The 16871-nt window shown below is 35.6% G+C and overlaps 3 protein-coding genes across 11 annotated transcripts; 2 read left to right on the top strand and 1 right to left on the bottom strand.

Annotated features, from left to right (window-relative positions):
- The first annotated feature begins 2865 nt into the window (after window positions 1-2865).
- On the top strand, window positions 2866-5699 carry LOC18593043 (splicing factor Cactin-like). 2 transcript variants are annotated; one of them, XM_088808877.1, is made up of 8 exons: window positions 2871-3716; window positions 3812-3903; window positions 4175-4274; window positions 4387-4458; window positions 4585-4647; window positions 4730-4870; window positions 5208-5301; window positions 5654-5699. In XM_088808877.1, exons 1-6 carry the CDS (start codon window positions 3693-3695, stop codon window positions 4841-4843), a joined length of 465 nt encoding a protein of 154 aa, XP_088665003.1. In that variant the 5' UTR covers window positions 2871-3692; the 3' UTR covers window positions 4844-4870; window positions 5208-5301; window positions 5654-5699. The 2 variants fall into 2 exon arrangements, with proteins under 2 accessions (XP_088665004.1, XP_088665003.1); XM_088808878.1 differs by lacking the exon at window positions 3812-3903 and having other exon boundaries at window positions 2866-3716.
- On the top strand, window positions 5654-9917 carry LOC148761328 (splicing factor Cactin-like). 4 transcript variants are annotated; one of them, XM_088808876.1, is made up of 7 exons: window positions 5654-5938; window positions 6026-6148; window positions 6256-6522; window positions 6624-6830; window positions 7665-7771; window positions 9343-9410; window positions 9501-9917. In XM_088808876.1, the coding sequence occupies exons 1-4, from the start codon at window positions 5660-5662 to the stop codon at window positions 6741-6743; spliced, it is 789 nt and encodes a 262-aa protein (XP_088665002.1). In that variant the 5' UTR covers window positions 5654-5659; the 3' UTR covers window positions 6744-6830; window positions 7665-7771; window positions 9343-9410; window positions 9501-9917. The 4 variants fall into 4 exon arrangements, with proteins under 4 accessions (XP_088665002.1, XP_088665000.1, XP_088664999.1 ...); XM_088808874.1 differs by lacking the exons at window positions 9343-9410; window positions 9501-9917 and adding an exon at window positions 8039-8425; XM_088808873.1 differs by lacking the exons at window positions 9343-9410; window positions 9501-9917 and adding an exon at window positions 8044-8425.
- Window positions 9918-10376: 459 nt separating this feature from the next.
- Window positions 10377-13626, bottom strand: LOC18593045 (patellin-3-like). 5 transcript variants are annotated; one of them, XM_007020060.3, is made up of 5 exons: window positions 12129-13626; window positions 11918-12042; window positions 11669-11819; window positions 11231-11496; window positions 10377-10588 (listed from the first exon to the last, which is right to left on the bottom strand). In XM_007020060.3, the coding sequence occupies exons 1-4, from the start codon at window positions 13422-13424 to the stop codon at window positions 11233-11235; spliced, it is 1836 nt and encodes a 611-aa protein (XP_007020122.3). In that variant the 5' UTR covers window positions 13425-13626; the 3' UTR covers window positions 10377-10588; window positions 11231-11232. The 5 variants fall into 5 exon arrangements, with proteins under 5 accessions (XP_007020122.3, XP_088664998.1, XP_088664997.1 ...); XM_088808872.1 differs by lacking the exon at window positions 10377-10588 and adding an exon at window positions 10817-11110; XM_088808871.1 differs by lacking the exon at window positions 10377-10588 and adding an exon at window positions 10817-11122.
- Window positions 13627-16871: the final 3245 nt, after the last annotated feature.

The following is a 16871-nucleotide window of genomic DNA, read 5'->3' on the forward strand; positions in this document are numbered from 1 at the left end:
AAATGGGTATTTGAATCAAGTTACTTTTAAATCATATTTTCAAAATGAATAAGAATAAAATACATGCATGCGGGCAGAGATGTAAACTGTAGGATATCTGTTATTTTTTAAGTACCTACCCTCAAACCGTTTAGCTATCAAAATATCTTAATCCTATTAAAACTTACATAAAATTACAAAATATCATCCAAAACTGAATCTTAATAGTAAAGAACTATGTGTTAATTATCCAAACCCATTAAATACCCATTTATATCATACCAATTTTTTAATTTGGATACTTGTTTAATAATATATTTGTTAATATTTATTAAAATAAATAGTTGAAAAAATTGGCAAAGACTTGGAGTATTTCCTAATAGAATTTTACATATTTAAGTTTGCAGCATAGTTCAACTAATATAAATTAATTTTATATTAATTAGTTTACAAAAAGGTAAGTTGGTTCATCTAATATAAATTGATATTACATTTATTAGTTTACAAAAAGGTAGATTGATTGAGATGACGAAAATTGTGTTTAGGTAAGGAGGACAAAGGTTTAAATCCCACTAAATTTTAAATTTTTATAACATTATATATAATTTGGTTCGAGTTTAAGGTATCTTAAAGGTTACGTGAATTTTATCCAAATCCATGTCGGGTTTTAAAAATCTTACCCTAATATGCTCCATAACTGACTATAGGGTACCCTAACCCTATTTTAACGAGTTGGATATCCTGGGGTACCATATAACAATAACTCATTACATCCCTAATGAGTGGCTACATAAATATTTATCTTATTATTTTTTTATTTTGATGATGGGAACATGTGTCACACTAAGCTTTTCAAAGGCAGTAGTTAGATGTTTTAATCCTACATCGAGCAAATAAGGGAATCCTTAAAAGGTTATAAGTGTAGATTATGCGCATCCTATCATGTTAACCTTTTTGAGTATAAGGTAATGATCTGGTGAAAGTTGATATGATTAAGTACCCAATCTAGACTTGACCCACGTGGAGCAGATCTAGAGGGAGAGAATGTCATGCATTGCACATCCTATCAAGTTAGGCTATATCTTAGCTAGAGTAGCTAGAATTGTTAAGATTTTACTCTAAGATTGTGCATGTTGGCTTGCTCAACACAATTTGGAACGAAAGGAGACAATAACCGTGGGAGCATATTGTCGACCCTTTATTGCATTTCTTGCTTGGATTATGATATGGATTTAGGATTAAATGGGACCATTCTTTACTTGTTTAACCATGTAGCATCAATTCACAATTTCCCTTTTTATTCTTAACATCTTTTATAAAATCTAACGTAATATTTTTTTTTCTTTTTTTATTCTTAACCCTTTGGTTTTCCAACGAAGCTCCTCCACCCCTTTTTGTTGAATCATCCCCCTTAATTTTCTTGGTTGGCTGGTGAGATTAACCGTCAGCTCTAATCATCAACCTGCGACTGCTGTCTTCATCTGAACATGTGGATCAAATGGTACAACGTTGAGGACAAAAAAGCCTCAATGTAAACCTTTTGTTGAGGTTGAGGTTAAGGTCAGGGTTAGGGTTTAGATTAAAGACCAAAGCCCATGGAATAGGGTAGGAGTGGGTAGGGTAAACTTCATAATCACCTCTAATGACATACATCCACTTACCGCAGACAAAGCTCGACAGCAACCGATGGCAAAGGTAAAGCAAGTTTTCCAACCTTCGCTTGGGTTACGGGTGTCCAGACAACGGACAACATTGGTGTAGGCGTTGTCCACGGAATCCCAGCCACCGATGACCCACAGGGTGGAACCAACAACCTCACAGTTGGTATCCCTAAGAGCAAAGCAGCGTCAGTGGTATGTCCTCAAACACTGGGCAGATTTCCCCACCTTCAGGCCTCTGATTAATCACATACCGCTGTCCAAATTTCTATGAACGTAAATATAAATCGACCTCTCTTTGTCTTCCCCTTTCTCTCCCATCCCACAAACCGACCCAAGATTTCTAAGGCTTTCTTGTCTTCAAAGAGGGATGCAGATGTTCTTAATACCACTCTCTCACTTGCCTATTGTTATATAATTTTAATTTGCCATTTTAAATATTGTTCATTTATTATAATTACTTCTAAGATTCATTAAAAAAATATTTTCCCTAATTCTAATTTCTAGATTAATATTGCAAACTATTAATTATATATAATAATTGAAATATATAACTCTTTTTTATTTATAAACAATTAAAAAGAAACAAGTCTAGTCTATAGTTGTTAAATTGAGATACGTATCGTGTATTAAAATTTTATTTTTTAATATCAAGTATTGTATCGTAAGATATGATAAAAAATTTTAAAATTAATTATAAATAACATTTATACATGTAAATAAAAAACTTAAAAATATTATAAATTTTAGCAGAATTGAAGATTATAGGATGCAAATTGAAAAGATAATTTTTTTTAATTTAACTTTTAACATATTCCTTAATAATATAGATTTTTAAATAAAATATATATTTTTTATATTAATTTATTAATTAAAAAATAAAAAACATTTATCATGTTAAAATTAAAAGTGAATTTGATTTTTAGTATTTTTGTTGTTTAAAATCTAAAGAGTGAATCTCATAAAATATAATTTTTCATGCCTTAACTCAAAAAATAAAAAAAAATAAAAATTTTAGTAATTAATTATACCGTATGATACGTTTTCGATAATTGATTAAATGTGATACAGTTATAAATATGTATAATTTTTATTAATATTATAACATATAGCACGATCTGTATCAGGTATTGTATGATAATGGTAACTATAATATAATCAAAATATAAAATTAAACAGAAAATTAAAGTAAAAACAAACGCAACATAAAGTCCATATACCTCTTTCTAGTTATTCAGACTGGGATTCTAGGCTAACGCAACAAGTCTAGTCAATTGTTCCGCGCCTCAACAACGAAACGCCGTCGTTTTCCGTGATTCTTTATACAGATTGAAACGATGTCGCTTTTTCTTCCTGCCGAACGATGCCGTTTCATCCTAACTATAAAATCATTCTTCAGAAACCTAGTCTCTTCTCTTTTCTTCCCTTCCTTCTCTCTCTGTCTCTCTACGGCCTCTCTTGAAAGAAACCGACACTCTCCGGCCACACCTCTGCCGCCAACAACCAGCTGTTTACCTATTTCAGACTCTTTTCACTGATTGGGAATCGACAAAATCCCCAAAATCTAAACCCAAATTGAAACCCCCCCTTTTCTCAAAAGAACCCTCTTCTTCTTGATTGATTTTTTTTGGGGGGTACTTTATGCTCTTTCTTGTGCGTACAGGGTGTGTGCCCAATTGCTTGTGCTGGGATTGTCTGTGTGCTTCGAGGGTTTTCTGTGTTTTTCCTAGTAAACTCTTAATATTTAATTTCAAGCCCTAAACCATGGCCAGAAGCAATTGAAGCAAAAGAAGATCCGACGACGATTCCGCTTCGGAGTCCAAATCAGACGAGACCAACAGCCGACACTCTTTAAGCTCCCGCAAACGTAGCAAGGATCGAAGCCGTCGTAGTAAAAGCAAAAGCAGCCGTTATAGACATACCCGAAGCCGAAGCCGTCGCGACCGTGGCTCCGACGACGATTTCTCCGGTGACGACAGCGATGAAAGCGATCGATGTCGTAGTAAGAAGAAGAGGTCTTCTAAAAACATCACGGAAGAGGAAGTTGCTGAGTATATGGCCAAGAAAGCTCAAAAGAAGGTTTTTCTTCTTTTTTTTTTTTTTGCTTTCATTTAATTTTTTTGGTCGAAAATTTTGAATTTTTCGGTGATTGAATAACTGAAAATTTTAATTAGGCATTGATAGCTGCGAAGAAATTGAAAGCGCAAACAGTGTTGGGTTATTCAAATGATTCGAATCCTTTCGGCGATTCCAATCTCAACGAAAAGCAAGGCTTTTTTTTTCCCAAATTGTACTATTATTATTAGTCGTGAACATTTATAGTGTTAGAACCTTGGCAAGCTATAAGAATTTCAAGTTTTGCTACTCAGCGCAATTGAAGTACTTCCTACTTTACCACTGATCAGGCAATTGTGTGTATTAAATTTAAAGTTTTTGAACCTGCAGGTTTCACTAAACTAGTAATACAATTGTTGGTATGAGGTTTTTTTGTTTTGGTTGCTTATATTGAATATAAATGAATTTTATGTGGTTTATAGATTTGTGTGGCGGAAGAAGATTGAGCAAGATGTTGCCCAAGGAGTACCATCGGACACCTTTTCAGTGAAAGCTGAGAAGAAGAGGCAGAAAGAAAGAATGGTAAGATGGTACAGGTTAAGATTATTTTTGTGTATTATTAACCATATTGACATGTGACATTGTGACATCAATACCATTTTTTCATCAATGCTTATTAAAATTCATGTTGCAGGCTGAGATTGAAATGGTTAAAAAGAGAAGAGAGGAAAGGGCACTTGAGAAAGCACAACATGAGGAAGAAATGGTAAAGTTTGGTTCCTTGGATTGTATGGAAGTAGATTGTGACCTTTTGAGACAATGAACTTTCTCTTCTTTTTCCTTTGTTGATATTAGATGTCTTTGTGTTTGCTAACTGTGTGTCTTCCTATAGGCTTTGTTAGCTAGAGACCGTGCTCGAGCTGAGTTCCACGATTGGGAGAAGAAAGAGGAGGAGGTATGGTTCTGAGTTGTTGTTTATTCTATTTTCTCTCTTCCAATCTATAGTTGGTTGGGTTAGTAACATGTGCTATCGGCAGTTTCATTTTGATCAAAGCAAAGTCAGATCAGAGATTAGACTTCGTGAAGGCCGTATGAAGCGTATTGATGTTTTGTCCAAGCACCTTAATGGGTCAGATGATATGGATATATAGCTAAATGAACCATACATGGTTTTCAAGGTAAATATATCTTCCCCCAATGTTGTTTCTCTTTGAGTTTACACTTTCTCATACCTTTAACTTTTAAGTTAGAGTATTTTAAAGATTCGTTTACTGAAGACCTGTTTGCTAAATATAGTTAGACTATGGGAGTTCTCTTTCATTGGCTCATAATTACTAGAGTATAGTTTTTGGTTGTTTCTAGGAGCACACTTCAATGGGAACATAATTGGTTAGTGACCCTTAGTGTTATGCTATCATAGTTGAATGCTGTACTGTGATTATAAACTGTTTTTGTGCATTTAGTAGTTTTATTTGTGATTATTATTGACCTTGGCATTTGATGTGTCTGATTCAGGGCTTGACAGTCAAAGAGATGGAAGAGCTTTGTGATGACATAAAAATGCATCTTGATTTGGACAGGGCAACTCCAACACACAGAGTACTGGGAGGTATTGCCCCTTTCCTCTTTATTCATGCTTTGTACAGAGACAACTGTTTTTGGATATCATTCCCTTTATGTGTGTCAATTGTGAAGTTTTTTATCAGGCAGTTTAATTATTTTAATTATACTTATTTGAAATTTCCATCCACCATGCTCTCTTGAACTAGTAAAGCAGGACAGCCCCAGATAGAAGAAAATTGTGGGTTTGATGAACTGAGAGTAGTAAAGCATGTCCCTTAGAATATTTTGTCAATCTTCGTCCCTATGGCTCTCATGTATGCTCCCTTGTCTGTCATATTTATAATGCATTTTATTTATAGAAGTAACTTGACAAAATCTTGGTATGTTTAATTCCATAGGCACTTATGGTGGTATGTGATTGGGAGTTAGCTGATGCCCGGAAGAAGGATGCACTTGATCGAGCTAGGGTGCATGGGGAGGAACCTCCAGCTGAGTTGCTGGCTGAAGAAAGAGGTCTGCACTCTAGTATTGAAGCAGATGTCAAGAATCTCTTGGAAGGGAAGACCCATTGTGAGCTAGAGGCATTACAATCCGAGATTGAGTCACAGATGCTTTCTGGCACGGCAGAGGTTGTTGAGTATTGGGAGGCTGTTCTTAAACGTCTTCATATTTTCAAAGCAAAGGTACTTCTGTTTGGGTATTCTTCATGGTGTTCTTGTTATATTCATGATGTTTGGCTAGGACTTATGTGCAAGTCTATGTTTTAACAGGCTTGTTTGAAGGAAATACATGCTAAAATGCTGCATAAACATTTACAACGCCTTGAGCAACCTTCAGAAGGTGAAGATAGAATGGAATCTGATCATGGTTTAACAGTAAACTTGGACTCACAGGTGCTTTAACCACTCATCCTATTTTTATTTAATTAAAATTGGGAATTGGCACTTGACCACTCTCTATTTTTATCTTTGGAAGTCAACTAATATATGTACTGGTGCAGGGGTATCGGTGGCATGACAAATACCAACCTAGAAAACCAAAATATTTCAACCGTGTTCACACTGGATATGAGTGGAACAAATACAAGCAGACCCATTATGATCATGACAATCCACCTCCTAAAATTGTGCAAGGATACGAGTTTAATATTTTCTACCCAGACCTTGTCGACAAGACAAAGGCTCCTGGATATACCATTGAGAAGGATGGAAATGGTACGGAGACATGCGTCATAAGGTTCCACGCTGGGCCACCCGATGAGGACATTGTAAGTTCATTTTGTTTAGCCTTATCATGACCAAACCACTGATCCATCTGTAGATGTTTTTTTCCAAGTAAATTACTGATTCATTTGCATTTGTTCCACAGGCTTTCCGGATTGTAAACAAAGGCTCGGAATATTCTCATAAGAAGGGATTTAAATGCACATTCGAACATGGAATTTTGCATATATATTTTAACTTCAAGCGCTATCGCTACTGTAGGTGATATGTGGCTTATTTTGCAATTTCGGCTTTTGAAGCTGTTAATTGCCCACCCAGGTTCATAACCATTAATGTAACGGATTTGTGAAAAGTAAGTATTCTCATTTTTCCCTACATAGTGGGCTGGGTTTTTCCTCTTCTTGTCACAAATAATATTTCCATTGAATTAGGACTCTTGGATTGTAGTTGCTTGTCTCTCAGCCTGATTGAATAATTCACCTCACTATAGCACTGTCCCTTGAAGATGTGTTCCCAGTCAGTCAATCAATCATATCTTGCCCCTTGGCTACTTTCATTTTATTTTGGCAGGATAATTAGGCTATTGATACATAGAAATATTTCATCTTGGCAGATTGACAACTACATTAAATGGTAGTATTTGTTTATGTGGAAATTGGATGGCAGACGAATCCTATTAGGCTATTATTAGTAATAGGCAATAAAACATAGCATAGAATTAAGAGTTGTTTGGAAAAAGAAAATAAAGTTTTAGATTCACACAACTCCAAAGAAGTAGAAATTTTGAATAATTTTGTTAAGGAAACATCTTCAATTCTCATCCCAGAAAACTGCTTATACTTTACCGAAGAAAATCTCCTAATATTAAAAGCAAATGTTGGCTATTAGTTTCACTCAATGGTCAGGGATGTCATGCTCATCAACTTGGATAATGCTTTGGTTCTTGGTAATGATTAATGGGTAAATCAAACAGATTGTTGTGCATTATCTCTATGAGTGTTTTGCCCAATCAGCAAAGGGCTTTGCTAGTAAACAAAAATAGTTGTGAAAGACACTTTTGCTAACAATCGTGGCTTTTACATAACACTTCGGACAGTGCAGTGGGTTGGAAAATATAGGAACACCACAAACACCAAATTGTTTTGCTCTTGACTAACCCCATTCGCATCTTTGTTTGCATCTTCAGAAACCTTTCTGGTTGGACCAAGGAGGGAAAAGCATGGTGTCTTTGGGTGCAGGATTCTTGTCCCCGTTTGTCCTTACCCAAGAATGCCAAAGTAAAACTAGAACAAGGTACCTACGTTGCTCTCTGCTATATTTCACTTATGTATATATTTTTCATCACTGGTAGGTGTATTTTTTTTTTTTTGGTTTAAATTTACTATTAATTGATATGATTATCATATGTTATAAACATAGTCATATAAAAATTCAACTCTCTTGAAAATTCAACTCAATGATGAGTGTATATTTTTCATACTCAAAATTGAGTCCGAATCTCTCTTATGGGATCAATTCTTTGGTATTAAAATATTTTTTTAACATCCAACTGCTGGTTAGAGAAGTAACAGAATTGTGAAGATGAAGAAAACTAAAAGGAGGTCTACCAGAAATGGCCAGTCTAATGAATTCGAGGAGTTAACGGATAGTACAAATCAATACAATAGAGGTCACAGTGAAGCCATTGCAAGTGCAGACTGCATTAATGTCACTGCTAAACAAATTTGTTCTGAGTGATATGTGCGGAAACATGGAGAATCAGAATGAAGTTCAATCTGTACGGAGTTTGTGCTAGAAGAAGAAAATTTTAACCTCATTTAAACCAAGTATCTCTTAATAAATGTAAAATCAGGGATGGCAATGGGTACCCTTTTTAACATTTTTACTTTCTCACTGAAGATGATAACATTTGATTTCACAAGATAACCAGTGAAATGTTTATGACCATGCTTCTTAATTGTATGTTCAAGTACATTTGAGATTTTGTCTTGCACTTCAGCTTTCATCAAAGATCAGTATCACTACAGTGTCTGTTGACAAGTATATACTTGATCTTAGAAACATGGCTCTCTGGCATCTTGGAAATAATTCTCACTTGATGGAAACTAAATTTCAGATTATTGCCTTGGTTTTTTGATATCCCACTATAGTCTTTTGAATTGCCCCATTTTCTTGACATCTTTCAGTGATCCAAATCATCCTGAATGTGTTTTCAAACAGCCAGCCATGTTGGGCCAACCAACCTTGTTTTTGTTTATGAACATTTCCCATTTGCATCTTTGATTGTATAAATAAATCTAATTTTTGTTTTCCCAATTTTAATATCTGAAATGTCCATATGGACAAAAAGTCAATGTTGTCATAACATGCCTAACCCTCAGCAGTCCTAAAACTATAGTATATGCAAAAGAGATGACACATTCATGTAGGGACAGAACACACAATCACCGGAAACATAAACAATACTAGTCTCTATTATTCAACTTCCAATGGACACCCCAGCTGAGCTGAGCTGAGCTGTACAAGCAAAAAGTGGCAAGCTCTAAAAGCATCACAGCGACAATCATGTTGTTCTAGTTTCTCAGGGCCTTGGAAGCAATGGGTTTCACAGATTGCATTCTGGCTCAGAATCTTAAGCCAGGCAATGAAGATTTCATATGCAATATATATATAATAAAACTGCAAAGAATGATTGAAACGTAAACATGGGAGGTCCCCCAGAATTTGTCACAGCTCACGCCTGTGGAGAAGCTCACTTTAATGGCAAAGTAGAGAGGAAATTGTGCCTCTCCCAAAGTCCCACCTAACCAAAATCCACCTAAAAATTGAAAGCTCAACAAACTCATTCCTTCCAATCAATACAGGGTGGCCTTCAGCACGGGCAATCATCATCAGTCAACTAGAAGAAGCTCAACCATCAAAAAGGAAACAGGTATGTTGGAGTAATTTAATACTAAATCTGGGATGTACTTTCTGTGAAATTTAATATGTACTATTTAATTAGCTTGCATCTCTCATCCAGTGGATTTAGTTATAATTCTCTAAGCCAACATACCCAGTCAGCTGCATGAGTTATTGAGATCAGAAAGCACACTGACATATGCCAGACAAATCACTACAAGAGCTGTGGTATCTTTCCTTTCAATGGCCATCTGGACTTGAACAATGAACAGGCTGTTGCATATCTGTCGGTCCATTGGTTTAGCCCAGAATCAAGCTCAATAAAGAACAGTCAAATCGAATGACAATAGGATCAGTCACGAGTTTCCGGATACTGAGGTACAGATACAGAATGCACAAACAGACACAGCTCAAGTCTTGAGTTTATTACATAAAAGACAGCAGTTGCAGCAATTTTATAGTCGAATTTCCATTTATACGTGTTAGCTGTAAATGAAATTGGTGTTACACTACACAAAAAAGTTTTTCAACTTGTTATCATTCTGTTTGCTTTTTGGGCCCCCCACCATCCATTATCTATGAAGATTACAAAATCCCAATCTTCTAAACGCTTGTACAACTCTAAGCTTCCATCCATGATTCGAACAGCTGTATTCTAAACGAAAAATGTTCAGTGGATAGGAAGAACAGTGGCTTCCCATGCCAGATGCAAACAATCTGTAGCAGGAATGGTTACTTCCAAAGATACCCAAGTTCCCAAGTTAACAAAGATTGTCCCACAGAAATCCTACACATAGTTCTAAGGGTTACTTGATTATTCAGCTAGAATGTCAAGCAACAGCCTTCCAGTTCCTACGCATCGTAAGAACTTAGCATTAGGGAGCTAACAGTGTATTTTCTCCCGTGCATTTTGCTGGGATCACTTTCGTTGGCAGCACCTCATTTACAAGTTTTTCTGGTAGATAGATTTAAAAGGAAAAGGGGGATTAATCACTCATTTATGGCAACTCAAAGTAAACAATTACATCAACAATAATAACACATCTTAAGGGGGAAGACAAGTCTTGATTTGGTAGCAACTGTGAATAAAGTTCAATAACAAAGTATTGATAGTAGGCAGATTAAAATATGCAACCACAATTTCCCAGCTCCTGCAAAGATTTATACTCCATTTTCTTCAACTAAAAGCAACTTGAGTTCCTGCACGTCCTAGTAAAATCCACCATGATACGTTGCCGTAAAAAGTTAGAAACCATGATTAAGCTGAATGGTCAAATATGAAACATGCATTTGTCTTTGAAAAATAAAATGAAACAAGCATTGATGACAGTGAGTAGGCTAAATACAGATGATAAACACCAAACATAAAAAGGCTGAAATATAAATATCATCAACTTAAAAGCTTTTAAAAGCTAAAATGAGATTACAGGTTCCTACTTCAAAGAAAATTAATATCAAATAGCAATAAGGAATCCGAAGGATTACATAAACCAAACAATAACTTGTGTTCTTCCAAATCTACAAGAGTATAAAAGTTCCGAAATATAGACATGATACAGAAGAAAATATACAGTGCAAAACACCACAAAACAATTGGATACACATACAGTAAGTTTTACAGCCACATTCTCTCCACTAAGACAGAAGTTTGTGTGTTTGCTCAATGAGCAACAAATCTATTTCTTTGCAAAACCCCACATGCCAAAACAAAATCTAACCATGAGCAACTCCCTGTCAGCCATGCTCCTCGCAAAGATACAAAACAAAAATAAATTAAAAAAAAAAGCGAGTTGCCCATTAGAGAAGAATAAATTAAATTTCCATATCCATCTTTCATAGCAAGAATGATACCCTCAGTGGCAGCAGTCGCAGTAGGGTTTAACCTTAAACCTGTAGACAAGCTTCTTCTTTTTGGAAGTTGGGTTGTCAACAGTAAGCAATACTTTACCCAGTTCACCAACTTTGAAGCATTGAGACACAACTGGCTCATCTTTTGGAGACATCTTTGTGGGTTTCTGAATGATGACCGTATAGCTATCTTTAGCATTTGGCATGAATTCAGCTCCATAGCTCACCTCCCACCCAACTACCCGGATCTCCCAAACAAGGTCACATTTCTGCAATGCAAAAGTTTCCAATTATTTATAAAAGAGAAGATACCTTACATTCATCACCGGCACAAATACATATTAGCCACTTCTATTTAGTTAAAGTTAGTAAATAAGAGGAGAATGCGGGATGAGAATGTATCACATGTAGGCATAGCATGAAGAAACAATGAAATTGCACCTCATAGATTGTTATTTCAACAGTTTGCTTGGTCCCTGGTTTCACAGTAATCTCAGTGGCAGGATCAGCATCACCAAATTCTGGATTGCAATCACAGTAATCCACACTCAAGCCACCATATTGAATTGGTACTTGCTCAGGTGCTATGTACCTGTTTTATAAATCAAAATTTAGGACATTAACCACTAAAAAGATATACTACAGAATATTGAGAATACCTACTCAATTAGTTCAAAAAAATTCACTCACTTGAAAAGGGTTTCAGCAGATTTTGCCGGCCCGGCAAAAACAAACTTGCTCTTGGTTCTTTGAGTCATGAATGGACTAATCATTGTATAGAACACGAGATACCACCAAGGAACATTAATAAACACCTAAACAGAATACAGAACTGAAATCAATGCCTCTCCAAAAAATCGGACAGAGAATAATAATCCCACATTAAAGATATAAAACAAACCTGTTTTGCAACAAACTCTGGATAATTGTCCTGAAGCAACTGGAGAGCCTGTTTTGTTGCCAACCTAAGCTCCCGTTTTCCAGGTCCAGGAGAATTCTTGAGATCACTGACCTGAAAAATTGTATTAATACCATCAGGACTAAAATCAAGCTTCCTGATACTCTTCTCCAAGAACTGAATCCGCCAACGAAGAAACTTCATTCGCTTCTCCTCATCTGAAAACGCTTTCTGGTACAAATCCTTATTCTGAAACTCCCCATAAACATTGTAACAAACACGATGCCCTTCCCTATCTTGTCCATGCATGAACACAACTTTCTCCATATCATCACCAAGATCTTCATCCAAAAGCTCATCGATTCCGAACTCTTTCCTCCATCGGATCGTGTTTTTTATCATTACAAACGCATCTTTCACTTTAAAATCCCTCGCCCTTAAGAACTTCAAAAGGATGACATCACTCCTATCATCTTTTAAAAGAGGGATACCCCAAATGGAAACCTCTTTTGGCTCTTCTTTCTTTTCCTTTTCTGGGTTTTCTTCACTTTTGGTTTCTGAAGTGAAAAGGTGAGTATCTATAGCTTCCTGTACAAAGTGTTTCAGTTCTTCCAAAGCTTTTCTTTCGAAATCGGATAGATCCGCCACTTTGTTGCTTTCCTCTTTGAAAGAACCCAAATTCTGAGGAATCTTTTTCTCTTCAACAACAACAGCAACCTCTTCTTCAGCACTAGTTGTTGTGTTAGTAGCCACAGTAGGCTCTGGTGCTCCTCCCTCTTCTTTCTCCATCATCGCCGCCAGCGACTTCGACTCCGTAACCACCTCTTGCGACGGCAGTTCTGGTGGTTGCTGTAGCTCAGTTTCCAACACCGCTACAGTTGCTGCTGGTGGTTCTCCTTCCTTTGCTTTTTCTGTTGCAGCTGGTGGTTCTTCTTCCTTTGCTTTCTCTGTTACAGCTGGTGGTTCTTCTTCCTTTGCTTTCTCTGTTACAGCTGGTGACTCAGATTCTGACTTCACTGGTTGCGGCGGTGGCGGTAAAGGCGGCTCTTCTTTTTCTCCTTTATCCGTTGAATCAGGTACCACTTCAACAGGTTCCGCCGGCGGCGTCTGCTCCTCTTTTTCTTCTATAGCAGTTGAAACAGATTCCGTAACAGAAACGGATACAACATCTACAGGAGATGGCGGTGAAGGGTCTTCTTTTTCTACAACAGCTGGAGAATCAGACTCGGTTACGACGCGTGGTGGCGGCGGCGGCGGTGCTGCCACAGGGGGAGCTGGGGCTGGAGTTTCATCGGCCATGTGAAGGGAAAGAAAGGGCAGAGAGAGAGAGGTAGTGAAGTGAAGTGAAGGGTGTGAAGAGAACAAGAGAGAAGGTTCAAAAGGACAAGGGAGTGGAACGGTAAGAAAAAAGGGCAATGGAATCCTATGCTCCAAAAAGTTCTCCAACTGTATGCAATGCCCCTTTTTTGTGTTATCAGACAACACTTCACCCTTGCATTGCAGCCTTCAAAAGCTTTTATTACTTCCTTTCTTTCCCCATTTTAAGTTTGAACAATTTGTTTTCTATGCACCAAAAAAAAAATTCGTTTTTCATGGATAAAATATTTTTAAAAAATTTCTATTTATTTTGAAAATTTTTTAAATTTTATTTTTTATTTCATTTAATTAATCTATTGTATTTCAATTCTAAGTCAAATAGACTATTATGACTAACTACTTTTAACCGAAATATCACTTGTCATATGATATTCACATAATATGTTGACATGTCCTAACAAATGATGAGGAGTTATGAATTTCACATCCAATGTTGTGTGCTAGACTAAAATTGAACATTTAAGAGTTTACATCACTTTTCAACATGTGAGATGCCCTTGTTGGAATGTGGAGCCATTAATCCCATGTCAAGGAGTATGTATAGTACTAGTATTTAAGGGTTGTAATTACTTTTAACCGAAATTTCACTTATCATTTTATACCATATGATATTGACATGATATGTTAACATTTCCTAACAGATGATAGGAGCCATAAATTTCACATCCGATGTTGTGTATTAGAGTAAAATTGAGCATTTAAAAGTTTACACTACTCTTCAACATGTGAGACTCTCTTGTTAAAGTGTGAAGCCATTAATCTTATGTCAACGAGTTCGTATAGTACTAGTATTTAAAGTTTGTAACATTTTTCACTTTTCACGTCAACATCTAACATATTTTATTTTTTAAGTCAACATCATGTGATATAAAAATATAAAAATAATAAAAGTACATGACTTGATTTAATGTAATTAAAAATAAAATTTTATTTAAATTTTCTTAAATAGTTCAACAATTTTTTAAAACATTATGTCTTTTTCTTTTTTTTTCCTTTGTGTGAGATTCATAAACTACTATATTTAAAGACAATTAAACGATAATTAAAATTGAAATATCTTAACAATAAATAGATCAATCCAAAATTTTAACATCACCAACAACACCAATATTAGAATATGTTTCTTCGATTAGCTCAAAGCTCTTAAATTTGTAGTCAAAAAATGGCAATCGGACTACCACAATCAAGACACCAACCAAATCACTTAATTGGAGTAAAAAATTAATAAAATTGAGAAAGAAGTAAAGGTCAAAGCGTTGTCCACACAGAATAAACAACCGTTCAAATCTTGCACTCCAATTTATGAGATATTTATAGAATAGAAGAAAAATCATGGTTTTGGAAGTCCAAGCTCAAATGGTCGCAACTGGGTGATCGAAATACTAAATTTTTTCATCTAGCAACCTCCAATCATAATCGATCAAATCTAATCCGACAATAATCTGCTAAAAGAACCATTTTGTAAAACCCAGAAGACATTCAAACTAAAGTGATAAAGCATTTTAAGGCTCTTTACAAGAAAAATCCCACCCTCAAGCCAAGTCCTTCAATTGCCCATTTTGTTGTATTAGTGACATATAAAGAATAAATTTGGAAACCCCTTTCATTAAAAGGGAAATTTGTAGACCAAACCAGGACTTTGACGAAAACAAAGCCCTCAACCCGAATGGATTCAACATTGACTTCTACAAGAAACTATGGCCCACAATCAAAGGTAGTGTCCTAAATTTCTTGAATTACTTTTACATTAATGGTGCATTTAACAGGAAAATCAACTTTTCTTTCATTACCTTAATTCAAAAATGCAAAGGCACCACCATTCTTTCTTAGTTTCGACCAATTAACTTGGTTAATAGCACTTACAAGATCCTAACAAAAGTTCTTGCCAACAAACTAAGACCAGTTGTGGGTTCAATTATCAGTGACTCTCAATTCACATTTGTCAAAAGGAGATAGATTCTCGATTGCTCTTTCATTGCCAATGAACTTATTGACTCCATAAAGAAAAGGAAGCACATGGGATCCTTTTTAAGGTCGATTTCAAAAAGGAGTTAGACTGCGTCGATTGGGAATATTGAATCTTTCTAATGAAGCTAATGGGTTTTGGAATCAAGTGGTGCAAATGGATTCGACATTGTATTTTTACAGTTTCAATCTCTATCTTTGTCAATGGCTCTCCCGCATCTCAATTTCACATGCAAAGAAGTCTAAAATAGGGCTATTCACTTTCTCCCATGCTTTTCAACATTGTTGTGGAATCTCTAAGTATTATGAGTCACAAAGCAACATCTTGCAACCTTTTGAAAGGTTTAAGCATCCATGATAATCTCCCCTTATCTCTCATCTTCAGTTCGTTGACGACACTTTCATTTTTTACAAACCAAACCTCTATTATATGAAAAATGTGAGAAGAATTCTCAATGGTTCCCAAGCTGTTTCAAGGCTTAAAATTAACTATGCTAAAAGTAGCCTAATTGACATCAATGCATCACATCAAGGCGTTCAACCATGGGCCATTTCTCTTAGGTGCAAAGTCGACAAGCTCCCAACCAACTACTTCAGCCACCCTTTTGGTTCCATTACTAATTCTCAATCTCTATGGCAACCGATCATTAAGCGATTCCACTCTAAGCTTGCTAGTTGGAAAGGAAGATACCTTTCAATAGGTGGGAGACTTACTCTTATAAAGTCAGTGCTCGAAAGTCTTCCTCTTTATTACTTTTCCATACTTCAAATGTCGATGAAAATTAAGAATAACTTGAAAAAATTCAAAAAGACTTCCTCCAGTCAAGATGCGATGAAAAGAGGAAATCCACTAATGTTGGTTGGTCCTTTGTTACAATACCCAAAAGTTGTGGTCACTTTGGCATTGTTGATTTGGATTTGAAAAATCGCACTATTCTCAATAAATGGTTATGCTGATACGCCAACAAGCCCTCTGATTTATGGAGAAATGTTATTAGAGCCAAGAACGAGCTTAATCCAATGGTTTTTTCCCTATTGTTCCATCACATAAGTCATCACTTTATGAAGGAACATCACTTGCCCCCTTTCTTTCTATCAATGCTTTCCATTATGTGGTGACTTCTAATATTGGTTTCCTCTTTGCTAATGGCCTCTGATAACTCTTTAATATAGAGTTATTTGGACTTAATTTTGATAGTAATTTAGCTTAGTTCTTGTAATAATGCATAAAAATTAGTAAGTTTTATTTAATTATTTTAAATTAGTTAATTTAGGTGAGTCAATCTAATCTTAGTTAATATTATACTTAATTTGGTGGTAATGTGATTAAGATAGGTTTTTATTTATTTATTTGTGATTTTGTAGGTATTTGATGAAAGAAGAATTTTAATGGAAGAAGAAGAG

Source organism: Theobroma cacao, chromosome 8 (genome assembly GCF_053813885.1).
Source record: "Theobroma cacao isolate CCN51 chromosome 8, ASM5381388v1, whole genome shotgun sequence".
NCBI classification, from domain to species: domain Eukaryota; kingdom Viridiplantae; phylum Streptophyta; class Magnoliopsida; order Malvales; family Malvaceae; genus Theobroma; species Theobroma cacao.

Excerpts from the sequence above, each read along its gene's own strand:
- LOC18593043 (XM_088808877.1), top strand. The coding sequence starts at position 3,693 with ATGGCCAAGAAAGCTCAAAAGAAG. Across the intron at positions 3,717-3,811 it reads CCAAGAAAGCTCAAAAGAAG|GCATTGATAGCTGCGAAGAA; the intron begins GTTTTTCTTCTT and ends AATTTTAATTAG. Across the intron at positions 4,459-4,584 it reads CACAACATGAGGAAGAAATG|GCTTTGTTAGCTAGAGACCG; the intron begins GTAAAGTTTGGT and ends GTCTTCCTATAG.
- LOC148761328 (XM_088808876.1), top strand. The coding sequence starts at position 5,660 with ATGGTGGTATGTGATTGGGAGTTAGCTGATGCCCGGAAGAAGGATGCA. Across the intron at positions 5,939-6,025 it reads TTCATATTTTCAAAGCAAAG|GCTTGTTTGAAGGAAATACA; the intron begins GTACTTCTGTTT and ends ATGTTTTAACAG. Across the intron at positions 6,149-6,255 it reads CAGTAAACTTGGACTCACAG|GGGTATCGGTGGCATGACAA; the intron begins GTGCTTTAACCA and ends GTACTGGTGCAG.
- LOC18593045 (XM_007020060.3), bottom strand. The coding sequence starts at position 13,424 with ATGGCCGATGAAACTCCAGCCCCAGCTCCCCCTGTGGCAGCACCGCCG. Across the intron at positions 12,043-12,128 it reads CAGAGTTTGTTGCAAAACAG|GTGTTTATTAATGTTCCTTG; the intron begins GTTTGTTTTATA and ends TATTCTGTTTAG. Across the intron at positions 11,820-11,917 it reads TCTGCTGAAACCCTTTTCAA|GTACATAGCACCTGAGCAAG; the intron begins GTGAGTGAATTT and ends TTTATAAAACAG.